The sequence below is a fragment of the Neophocaena asiaeorientalis genome, unplaced genomic scaffold (genome assembly GCF_003031525.2).
Source record: "Neophocaena asiaeorientalis asiaeorientalis breed wild unplaced genomic scaffold, Neophocaena_asiaeorientalis_V1.1 scaffold78, whole genome shotgun sequence".
Lineage (NCBI taxonomy): Eukaryota > Metazoa > Chordata > Mammalia > Artiodactyla > Phocoenidae > Neophocaena > Neophocaena asiaeorientalis.
Window position 1 is genome coordinate 6,993,424 of NW_020175018.1, and position 12,460 is coordinate 7,005,883.

At 38.3% G+C, this 12,460-nt stretch overlaps 1 protein-coding gene across 1 annotated transcript in view; it reads right to left on the reverse strand.

The window, feature by feature from the left end:
- Positions 1-941: 941 nt before the first annotated feature.
- The window catches only part of C5 (complement C5), a 78,462-nt gene continuing 66,943 nt past the window's right edge, over positions 942-12,460 (reverse strand). The window contains exons 35-41 of the mRNA XM_024762332.1: positions 12,221-12,295; positions 11,999-12,104; positions 10,798-10,881; positions 9,776-9,865; positions 7,484-7,567; positions 2,034-2,172; positions 942-1,471 (exon numbers count right to left, since the gene is read on the reverse strand). Of these exons, the coding sequence (XP_024618100.1) occupies positions 1,333-1,471; positions 2,034-2,172; positions 7,484-7,567; positions 9,776-9,865; positions 10,798-10,881; positions 11,999-12,104; positions 12,221-12,295 (717 nt within the window). The 3' untranslated portion in view covers positions 942-1,332. The remainder of the gene's footprint in view (positions 1,472-2,033; positions 2,173-7,483; positions 7,568-9,775; positions 9,866-10,797; positions 10,882-11,998; positions 12,105-12,220; positions 12,296-12,460) is intronic.

The following is a 12,460-nucleotide window of genomic DNA, read 5'->3' on the forward strand; positions in this document are numbered from 1 at the left end:
GCTGGCAGAGACTTTGGGCATATTGGACACACTGGTTGTTTTTGCCAAGGGAGTGCCTACAATGTGCGTTTTGACGTTAACAAAAATAAATCCTTAGTTCCTGGAAGTGGAAAATCTTAGTTTAACTCAGGAGGCACACTGCAGGGCCTTGTATAGTTTCACCTAACTGGTAAGGGGCAGATTTTTCAAAAAGGGAATGCATTTTAGTCACTATTACCGTTTCACCCAGAGTTTATGTTTCCTTGTAATATTTCAGTGGGGCTGGTTAAACTAAATCTAAGAGACTCCACCTGCATCCTGACTTGGTCTTAGGAAATTAAACCCGACGAGCAATAGGATGGGGCAGAGAGGTGGAAGAGGGATGTATTTAGACTGTGAGTGAGCCTTGGGGTTTGGTCTCCCACTCGGCCCCTTACTAGGCGGGGAAAATTGTTTCACTTTTCTGAGCCTCAAAGTCCTCATCTGTAAATGGGGATAATAATAATTTCTGTACCTCGTGAAATTCTGGCTACATTAAATGGGAATGGATGTGAGAATTCTTCCGTAGGATCTCAAGTGCTGCAAAATGTCACTTAAAAATGAGCCTTCTGTTAGAAATCCTCATTTATAACCCCCCAGTGGAGGCTCAGAGACCTGGTTAGGGCTCCTGATTCCCACTAGATTTCTCTTCATTAGGTTGCTTGCCTTCCAGGAGAACAAGTTCCAGGGGAAATGAGTATGTGCTGGGTGGGTAGGGAGGGGAGTAGAGGGGTCCCCATGAGGGTAAGGAGAGGGCAACAGGAGGGGAGGGGGCAACGGCAAGTCTCCTACCTTCTCAGGTTGCTGAGGTGAGGCCTTCTCGGGTCTCCCGGGCTGCTTTCTCTACCTCTCTCAATTTGCCTGTCTTTGTGTGGTTGAAGCTGACCTAGCATGAAATAACACGCCTTTCCGCACATTTTGAAAAAGCAAAGGCAGGCTTTAATGATCAGTCTTCTGTTCCTTGGTATTTTCTTTCAAGCAAAGGCCATGTTTTTGTAAGATACTACATTTCAATGGGGCTATTCTTTCATCCCCAGCAAACATTCCTGAGTGGTAGGTTTTAGGAGGGTTCCAATTTATTGCTTCTGGTGTCCAATAACCTTGGAATGAGTGTCTGTCTCCATGCCCCCCAAGGACATGTTATTTCAGAGAGTTACTGCTCTTAAAATCGTTCTCTAATAAAAGCAAGTGTCCCTAATTCTAAGTAGAGTGAGCTCTCCAAATAAGACCAGCTGTGAACGCTCAAAAAAAAAAAAAAAAAGGAAGAAACTTCAACAGGAGTCCATAGTGAAAACTGGATGCAGCTGACCTTCTTTAGGCGTTTTCACAGCCATTTAAAAAGATGTCTTCAGTAAACTCATCTAGATTCGCTAAAAATGCTTGGCAAGATGGACACCCGGTGTCTGTGGGCCAATATTCAATCCAGGTCAAGGAATCTAACGGGTAGATGTACCTGCCAAGAAATAATGCAAACAAAGCATTTGTGATGATGGCCACAGAGAGAGAAGAGCTGAATTCAGCTGAGGCCAGGCTGCTCAGGTGCCCAGGGATCAGGTTGCCGGCCAAACACTTCTGGACCCGTCTCTCCCCAGGAAGGTCCACAAAACCCTGGGGATCATGAGCTGCTTGGGGCTCCCATGGTTAAAGGCAAGAACAGCATCTGTTTCAATGTCTATTTTTAAAAAACAGATAATAAAACGTGTATCCAAACACTGTCCTCTTTAAAACACAACAGCCTGAGAACATACTGAGGAAACACATGTGGTAAAGGGGGGTCAATGAGCACCCCCAGATCACTGTCAGACCTGAGCACTCAACTGGCTTATCCTCAGTGCGTCCTTAGCTACCCTGGTGGTTTTGAGGAGTTCTTTGTTTCAAACTCACATTATTTCATTTATGCTCCTAATGGTTTGCGTATTAAGAGCAGGGCACGTAAGAACACGCAGTGTGTTTAAGAATAAGTTGCACTCCGTTTTGGAGGGAAGATCAGAGACTCCAAAATATTGGTGACTTACTTGAAACGGAAATTGTATTTTATCTGCAGGGCCTCTTTACCCATAATTAAGTACTGTTTTCCTTCTTCCAGGTCAGCGTTAACACAGGTTGTCTTTTTAATGAAGGTGATTTCAGAGTCTTTCTCAGCAGCAGCTTCTCCTGAGAGACACACCAGTAAGGTTATCACATTCTTGTCACAATGTCAAAATTATTAACTCTTTCGAGAATTCCAGTTCCTCACGGCTATTTATTATTCAGTGTAAATTTCTATTGACAGGCTAATGGCTATAGGCAATGTCCATGTGGTTAACACTTTGGACTCTGCAATATTATGACATAGTGTGAGTGTGTTTTGTGTTTGGTAATTGCAATCATTGTTGCTTTTGTTGTGGTCATCCATTTACAATGCTTGGTGTCAGTTTATTTATCTCTTGTAAAAATAAAATACAGTGTGTGTGTGTGTGAAAAAAAAAAAAAAAGACTTCAGACTCTGGGATTAGGCTCCCCAGGCTAAACCCCAGATCTTCCACTTCCTGGCTGTGTGACCCCAGACAAATGAAGCTCAGACCCCTCATCCAAAAAATGGGCATCACAGTAAAACCTACACTGCAGAACTGTTGTGAGATTAAATGGGTTACTATATGGAAAGTGCTTAGAACACAGTAAGCAATATATAAGCGCTTTTCATTATTACTCTTGTAGAACCAGGAATTAAAAGAACCTCTTTAGAGTTGAACAATATTAATCTCCATATGTTACACAGGAAAATAAAAAAGGATTTGGTAGCTGGCAACGGGCAACTTCGTAGAAAAGTGCAAGACATGCAAAAGACTAGAAAATTTTGAGGAGGATAACTTTGGGATTCCCACAGAACTAGTACGTAGCCAAGAAGCTGGCTCCCTGCCTGGAGTGCATTCCTCTTCGTGTTGGCCTGTTGAATGTCTACCCATCTTTAAACGCATCTTCAGTTCTCACAGTATCCAGTAAACATTCCCTGATGCTCTTTGTCAAAAGTATCTGTCTTCCCCTTACTCCATTATACTTGAATTTCTATCATAATGTTTCACTCCACATGCCTGATTCATCTGCTAGGCTGGAAACTTTTTGAGTCCGGGACAGGGAATTCATTGCTATAAATTCAGGACTGATATCCAGTTATTAAACTCTGGCAGAGTCATACTAATTATTAAATCCTCGGGCTTCCCTGGTGGCACAGTGGTTAAGAATCTGCCTGCCAATGCAGGGGACACGGGTTTGAGCCCTGGTCCGGGAAGATCCCACATGCCACAGAGCAACTAAGCCCGTGCACCACAACTACTGAGCCTGCGTGCCACAACTACTGAAGCCCGTGCACCTAGAGCCCATGCTCCACAACAAGAGAAGCCACCGCATTGAGAAGCCCGTGTACCGCAATGAAGAGTAGCCCCACTTGCCACAACTAGAGAAAGCCCACGTATAGCAATGAAGACCCAATGCAGCCAAAAATAAAGAAAAACATTTTAAAAAATCCTGAAAAAATTCTGAACCTGTTGCTAAATAGCATATAATAGTAATGCATAAATGGTAAACTTTAATTAGTACTATAAATTCTAGGGTACTCACGTTAGTTCAAGCTAATGTTCTTAGGCTCTCCCGGTGACCATTATTACATGACTTCCTGTTGCAGCAACATCTAAACACCCTTCCCAGCACAATTTGCCAAATCAGCCCCTGTCATGGTAAGCAGTGTGGCTGCAGAGGGGCTTATTATTTTTTAAAACCTTTTGTTACGGGAAACTTCAAGCATATTCAGAAGGGAGAATAATTAATTAACCTCAGTTTCAACAATCACTCATCTTTCTTTCATTTATACCCTCACCTACTCTATGCATCCTGTGCTTTAGGAGAAACACTAATCATAGGATAATAACATCATTATCCTTGAACCACATAGTTGCCCTTGATTCTAAGTAGTTTAGTTTTTATTTTGGTTTATTGTTAGTGAGCAGCAATTCTTTTGTAAATGGTAAGTGTATGGTGTTTTAATATTTATATGAATTCAAAATCTATATATATTAAAAACTAACACCCAGAATGACTAGATAACAAAGTATGCAAAATTTTCTTAACATTTCCTTTTAACTATCATAAATATGAATCTTCTGAATTGACAGGAGAACAAAGAAGAAATGATATCAGTAAAGAACTGCAGGGATTTCCCTGGTGGCACAGTGGTTAAGAATCTGCCTGCCAATGCAGGGGACATGGGTTCGAGCCCTGGTCCAGTAAGAGCCCACATGCTGCGGAGCGGCTAGGCCGGTGTGCCACAACTACTGAAGCCCGTATGCCTAGAGCCCGTGTTCCACAGCAAGAGAGGCCACTGCAATGAGAAGCCTGCACACCGCGGCGAGGAGTGGGCCCCGCTTGCCATAACTAGAGAAAGCCCTCATGCAGCAACGAAGACCCAAGGCAGCCAGAAATAAATTTGTAAAAAAAGAGAACTGCAGGGACTTCCCTGGTGGCGCAGTGGTTAAGAATCCACCTGCCAGTGCAGGGGACACAGGTTCAAATCCTGGTCCAGGAAGATCTCACATGCCACAGAGCAAGTAAGCCCATGCACCACAACTACTGAGCCTGCGCTCTAGAGCCTGTGAGTCACAACTACTGAGCCTGTGTGCTGCAACTACTGAAGACAACGCTCCTAGAGCCCGTGGTCTGCAAGAAGAGAAGCCACCGCAATGAGAAGCCCGCGCAACGCAATGAAGAGTAGCCCCCACTCATCACAACTAGAGAAAGCCTGCACGCAGCAATGAAGACCCAATGCAGCCAAAAAAATTTTTAAAAAAACAAACAAAACTGCAGCTTGGGAATCATCTGATGCTGCAGAAAATTCAGAACAGTCTGGAATGTCTTTTGATAGTAGGCAAGAATTGATACAAAATAAGTAATTTGTATTTCTGGAATGAAAAGCACTTGATTATTTCAGTAAAAATAGGAATGGCTTATTATTGCTTATGATGCGAACGTTGTATGCAAAAAGTGCTTGAAAATTGGGTTGTGAAAAGATCAAAGTGCTAAACGCTTACCTATTTTGTCAGAATGGCAATCGTGTTTCAAATAAGGAACACTTGTGATCATCAATGAGAAAAAAATAACATCACAAATCAACTTCATACAGTAAAACATTTGAAATAATAAAAATCAGAAAAAATGTTGTCAGAGTATTGATCAAGCAAAGAAAAATTTGGAAACTATCAGAATTTTAAACTCTAGTGTATGGTTAAAAATAATCAAACATTTTCAAAGTTGAAATACTTGATAACATTTCAAAAAAACAATGTACACATATTGCCACAATTTAGATTTATGGTCCTACTTATTGCAAAATTTATATCTACTGAAATGAGAACACTGCTTTTTGAAAAATATAAATAAGGTAATAAAATAAAATTTCAATCATTATTGAGAAAATCAACTATTTAATATAACATGTGTTTTAAATAACTTAAAATGAAAAATTAGAGACTTTGAAGATGGCTTAATGGGTTTTGTTGAACTCAAGGTACTGGAAGGAACAACGGGACAGCATATCAAACTGTTTGAGAAAAAAGGTGTCAATGAGAAATATTTACATGAACACCTTATTGGTGCAAATGTAATGCCAGGGAGAAGTCTGGGGCTTCAGTAAAAATCCTGCAATTTCCAGCTGTTTCAGTTTGACTGAATCACCTATCAAGTGTCTCTGGATAATGCAATCAAAGACAAAAATCACTTTAGATATTGTTTTCATATATTTGATATTCACTACCACATAGCTAATATACACTAGACAGAATTAAGTAATAGTGTGAAGACCTCAAACAACTGCATTAATAAAAATTGGAAAAATATTGAGATTTTGACAGGCAGCCAGTAGTGCTAGAACTCCAAAGGCAGTTTATAAATCATATCAAGTCTGATAGATTCACTTTGACAGATATAGGAGTAAACATTTAGAAAGTGAATATATATGTGTTTTAGTGATTTGCCTATGATATTCTAGCAATTATGTCAATACTATCTTTACGTATTCAAGAAAAAAATGTTTCAGCTTTAATAAGCTGACAGATTAATGAATGAATGATAAAACTGATCGTAGAAAAATAAGTAAAGGAAATACGAAAATGAAGCAAGAGCTGTTGAAGAATGACATGTCGTTTGATATAAAACAAAATAAAATATCAATTTAAGAGAAAAACTAATTGTATGAAAGTGTTTTTGTTTTTAGTGACAAGAGCAAAAAATATAATGAACTTTTAAGTTTTGTAAAACCTGTGAATTCTGAAACTTTGTCAATGATGTTTGTAAAACTCTGAGGGTTGACGGGGAATAAAAATTAAGAAAATTAGGAAAATTAAATATGACATTTCAGTAATTGTTTTTATAATTTAGCTGATAATAGAGATATATTAAATACATGAAAATGTTAGATGGTATCATAAGAACTAGAAACATTTGAATGTAATTACTGCTAGTTCAGCAGCAACTGAGAAAGTGTTCAGTACCATGCACGATACTGCTGCTATTAGGAGAAATCACTTATTGAGGCTATAGGTCATGGAATGACTATCAGTAGACATGCAATTGGAAAAATTTGATGTGGTTCCTTGTTGTCAAATCAAAGCACAAACAGGGGCCCCCTATCCGAGTGAGTGAGTCAAGCAAAATAACACTGACAGTTTCTTAAAAAAAAAAAAAAAAAACTTATTTGGGATTAAACATGATTTAATGAATCATTTGTGTTACTATTTACATCATTACAAGCAGTTTCACAATATTTGTAGCTCAGTAAATATTTTTACTTAAAGAATAAAAGGGAACGTATTTTAAAGTGTTTTATGTGTTATTTTACATATGAATTTATTTTTTGTATTGGTTACTAAATCTCACTTATCCTATCAAAACTCACATGGCATCTGAGCCATTTTGCACTTCATAGATGCTCCTAACTGGTTTCCCTGTTTCAACTCTTGTGCCCTCCAATAGAAACCAGGATGATTTTTAAAACCATACATCATAAAATGTTTCTTGCCTACCTAAAACCGTTTATTAACTTCCCTTTGAACTTCTAGAATAAAATCCAAATTTCTCACCATGCCTTATAAACCCCTGTATGACCCAGCTCCTGCCCATCTGGTTTCCTCTACTCTGCCCTTTAAGAATGGCTAACTCCTAATATCATCTCCTAAAAGACGCCATCTGCTATCACTCCAAAGGAGTTTCCCCCATTAATTCCACATCTGTTTCAACTATAATACTTATGATTTATAATTGTTTATTTGTCCATCTCCTTTTTTAAAAAACGTGTGTCCTCAAATAGAATATAAATTTTATGAAGGCAGGACCTATGGCTGTGTTATTCACATTGTATCCTCTGTGTCTAATATAATGCCTGCCACATAGTAAGGACTAAGTATTTGTTGAATGAAAGAATGAATGAATGAATTCTTACCAGCTTTGTAGATATCCAGGAGGGTTGTGGTATACTTGACAAAAGCATTTTCTTCAGTGATGGCTATGATCTTAACTTTATAAGCTGGTTAAGAAAAACACACACATACACAATAATTCATGCTTATTACCACTACTGCTGTGTCCAATAGAAGCCAGAGTCCGTCAAACATATGAGAAATGAAGCATGGCAAGCTCTTATGGGCACCCTGCAGTAAATCTCATTTCTTCCAAGAAGCCTTCCCAAATACTCCCAGTGTGATTCTACTGGTCATGACTGTAATGACTCATTCTACTTAAAATCACTATCTCTGATCACTGTTATAGAACAGGCTGGTTAGGATAAGAGCAATATTAAATTAAAAGACAGAAGCACACAAAATCAAACAAAACAAGGCTTAGATGTAAAGTTCAGATTCTGATCTTTGAGATGAATGGAGTCATGCCTATGGGGCACTTCAAAGAGCCCCTTCCTTCTCTATCACTCGGGCCTGCCATGTGAGACTCTCTGTTCCCTTGTCTCCATTCTTCAGATACCTCCACTGGCTTTGGTTTTTGATAGGACTCCATTTTCCAACCCGTCTTTGCTTGGATCGGCAACTGTCTGACATGAAACATTCTCAATCCTGTTTTCTCTTCATTCAGGCATCAATGTTTAACCTATGGTGTGTTTGACCTCAGCTCTGAAATGACCAGCTTGAAGGGACCCGTCTCTTCTATATGGCCTGAGGAAAAAAATCCTCTTATTTTTGCTTTCGATGGGGTTGCAGTGAATGACCTAAAAGCTTTTGTCCATTTTTGAGATCCTAGCTAGCTAGCAAGACGTATAGATGAATGAATGAACTCATTGTGGCAGAACTGAAGGCTGTGTAAATTAGTAGCTTAAAGACTGTCCTGAATTTCAGATTCTTAAGTACTTATGGTGGATATGGGCAATGTACCTACTGTGGCCATAGGTGGATAGAGGGAATTATTTAATTTTGTTTCTATTCTATTATTCCAGCATTAACCTGTAGCTCCAAAAAAGACAGCTAAGTTTTTTCTTGAATGTAATGAACTAAATCCAGATTGCATTTACTCTGTGTTAAAATAGATTTCTTATATTTAAGAGTTAAAATAGTTCTATTATGGAGGGAAGAAATAACTTGGTTCTTCTAAATTTTAGAAAAAAATTGTTAAAACAATATAGTATTCTCTTCAATGTATTTTAAAAGTGGCAGTGGGTCTTGGCTGAGTTAGGCAACTTTTTAGCATTTTTTAAAAACTCAAGATATGAATTTGAAGGAAAGACCATGAGCCATACAAAATTCATTCTTATGGCTGTATTTCCATTAAGAGAATTCAGCGTGATATCATGGAAATAATATTGGAGACCAGGATGCATCCTAGTTCTATTACTTACTTCCGGCATGACTTTGAGCAAATTATTTAGTCTCCCAGACCCTCACTTTCTTCATTGGTAAAATAAGGATAATTCTCTGTTACCTCCAAGGGGGCTTATGGGACACCAGTGAGAAACCATATATGAAAGCAGTTGGTAAACACAAAATGCTACACGAACAGCACTGTTCTTATTTTTTATTTATAAATAACCCCCTACCAATTTTCAAGAAAAGACTTGAAATAGTGTATAATCTGTGTGCTCTCTCTCTCTCTTTCTCTATTAAAAAAGCCAGAAATAAACATTAGAAATTATGGACAGAAAATAAAGGATCTAATTCTATGAGGAATTTGAGACAAGACTACAACTGTACTTGGGCGTTTGATTTAGCTCTGAGGTCTGGACAACAAGAAGGAGATGCTCCTTTTGAAATGGAGAGGGTCTCAAACATGGATTGTGACTGTGGATATATTAAAAATTATTTAGCACTGATATTTTTACCTTGTCTTTGGAGGGATTTGGAAAGTACCCAGACCCCCGAACCGTCTTTGTCTCTGTTTCTGCTCGATTGACTGGAAGAATGCAGTAGTGAAATCTTATACCTCTGTGGCTTCTCAAATATTCTCTTTGAATATGTTTTAGCACCTTTAATTCAATGGGGTCTGTGGAATAAAGTGTCTTGGCTGCGTGTGCACCTCGCTCCTATCATTTTTAATGAAAATCCTATTTCTTTGCTGAAGGATAAATAACTTTTCATGTTGATGCTGAAAATTGATGGCATTTTCCTTCAAGGGAACATGTGGAATGTTGTAGCTATATAATCACTGTGTAAAGTTGTAGATCTTCCAAACTGATCATGTTTTCATAAAATGTCGTGTTTAATGGAACTATACATTGAACTTTTGAACTTACCATATGCAATCTCTGGTTTACATGCTGTTTCTTTTCTAGTAGCTGCAGAGATTGTCAGATCCAGTTCTGTCTGCATTTGTCCACAGTCAGCTGGATTTTGTGAAAAACAGTACAAGTTAGGTTAATGTAAGGAACAGACAGCTTTGGGAGTAAACATAGTTCTTTCTCATCAGCCCTGAGACAATCTAATATAATCTTACAAATACCAGATTCCTAAGACCTGTCCATTTTCTCCTCTTCCATAAAGTAAAACAGTATGTAAAGCAAAAACAAAACAAAACAAACAAAAACAAAATCTTGAACAAGAGACTTATTCTTAGAATGGGTAGTCAGTCACTCCACATTCAGCTCTTTAGAAATATATATGCTTCATTGAAGAAAGGAGGAAATGTTTCCATTTTGAGTATAATCAAAAATCCCTTGAAGGAACCAAATTGATGAGTTGACTGATATACAGCTCTAAGATGGAGCAATAAGTACCTAGGAAATGTATAGATTTTAAGGATTTTGAAAAACAAAATAAAACCAAAAAGAACCCAGACCCTCATGGAGTCCATTGCTGATTATTGGTGAGTTCTGGGTCTTTTCCTTGGCCAACAAGAAGTAAAACTGCCTTGATAGATGAAAGACTGAATGGAGAATGTCACTATCTGGGAAGGACAAGGGGAAAGAAAGAGGAGCTAGTGGCTCAGTCTGGAGCCTCTGTTCTCTTAGGCAGTGGTCCTATTACACTAAAATGACCAGGTGAAAAGTAACAATTTCACATCATGTTATCCTTCCGATATCCAACAACCATCTGGATGGTATTTCTCTGCCTCTGTACAGTAGGAACTATCGGGTTGTCCCAGAGCTGTTGAAAAGTAGCTTTACAGTGCTCAAGGAATGAGCTTTCAATCAGATGAGATTACATTTCTACTTCTGAGAAACGACAGTTTGTCAAACAGCTTCCCCCAGATTAGTCCCAGATTATGAGTGGCTGCTTTAAACAAGCACACAGCCTAAACACATTAAACAAAGTTTACCTTCGACACATTTGCACATTACTCCTTCACAGACTTTCTGAAGTTTGGTATGGGACATGCTATAAAACATGGTACACTGTTTATCTGCAGCAATGAAAGTGCAATTAGAAGAGGTGGCTTGATGAACTCACAACAATTTACCCCATCAATGAGTCCCTCCCATGGGGCCTTGGAGATCACCTATTCCAAACCCTCTTTTTGTAGCTGAGGCCCAAGGAAGTTAAATTATGAATTGTCTATCCTAACACGGGCCCCTCTAACCACAAAATATTCTCCCTTTCTGTGCTTGAAATTTTACTCTTCAATATTCATTTCTTAGAATGAAAATATTTGGTGCTTCAGTGAATGAGAGGAAAAAAATTATGTTACATGAGAGTCTATTGAAAGAATTGTAATTGGTAATTATTTAGGCTGGAGAAGAAAAGAAACTATATATTTACATAGTTTTGGGGTTTTTTTCTGTCACTCAAGGAGAAGAGAGGCTAACTATGTTCTATATGATTTCAGAAGTAAAACTAGATTGAATGGGTCTCAGAGTTTGGTTCACTTTAAGAATTTTGTAACAAGTAGAACTGTCCAAATCGAAGTCTTCTGTCTTGTGAACCAAAGTGCTCTCCAATCACTTAATATTCTCAGAAGTGGCTGAATGATCAAACGTGGGGGTCATTCATTTGACATTTATCAATACACATTATGTACCTGACACTGTGCTAGAGATTAGGGGCACAAGGATGAAAACATTCTGTCTGGGGTTGTGGAGAAACCAATAATAATAATAATAATTAATAATAATAATGCAATGTGGCAACTGCTATAATAGAGCTCTCTGCAAAATGTGATGAGATTATAGGTGGAGGAGAAGTTGATTCTGGGAGGATTAAAGAAATAGCTGGGCGAGTGGGCATCTCTAAAAAGGAGAGATGCAATGAATAGTAAAACTGAACACCAAAGATAAACTTGAGGCAAAGAATTTAAGTTGGGAGCAGTCTAATCCGGTTATTCTAAACATGAAGAAACTGAGGACCAGAGAGGTGAGATGATTTGTTCAATGTCACACAGAAGTTGTTTGTCCAAGTTGGGAATGTTTGTGAGGAATGAGCCCTGGAAGAGGCGATACATAAAATCTGCAGGCCTCTAGTGCATTTCTACATAATGAATACAAAGCAGTCCTCCGAAGAAACTTTAGAGTAGAGTTGATTACCTGGTCTGTGGTACTCATACACTGTGAAAGTAGTAGGACTCAGAAACCCAACTTGAAAAAGTTCAACTATCCGGAATCGAACACAAAGGAACTCATTGGAAGGAATCTGTTTGACGAATTCAAGGTTTAAGAAAATTATGGGAGAAGAGAGACTCATAATATTTTAGGCTGCAAATTTTGAATAGTAATAATAAATGAAGAATGGTGAGAGGTGGAACTTACCGAATTCAGTTGCAGAATAACATGTCCATCTTTGATTTCATAATCAGTTAATAGTTGATCCACCCTTTCCACAAGCTAAGGGAACAAAGAGGAAAGCTCAAATTTAATTTCATGGACTTTTTGTTTAAATGCATTCACCCACTGATGGAATGTTAGGTCATGGGGATGTAATTCACTATTTAAAGACATTGAAGAGCAGCTCCTCCTCTTGAAAAAGTCTGAACACGTCATCGTATGCAC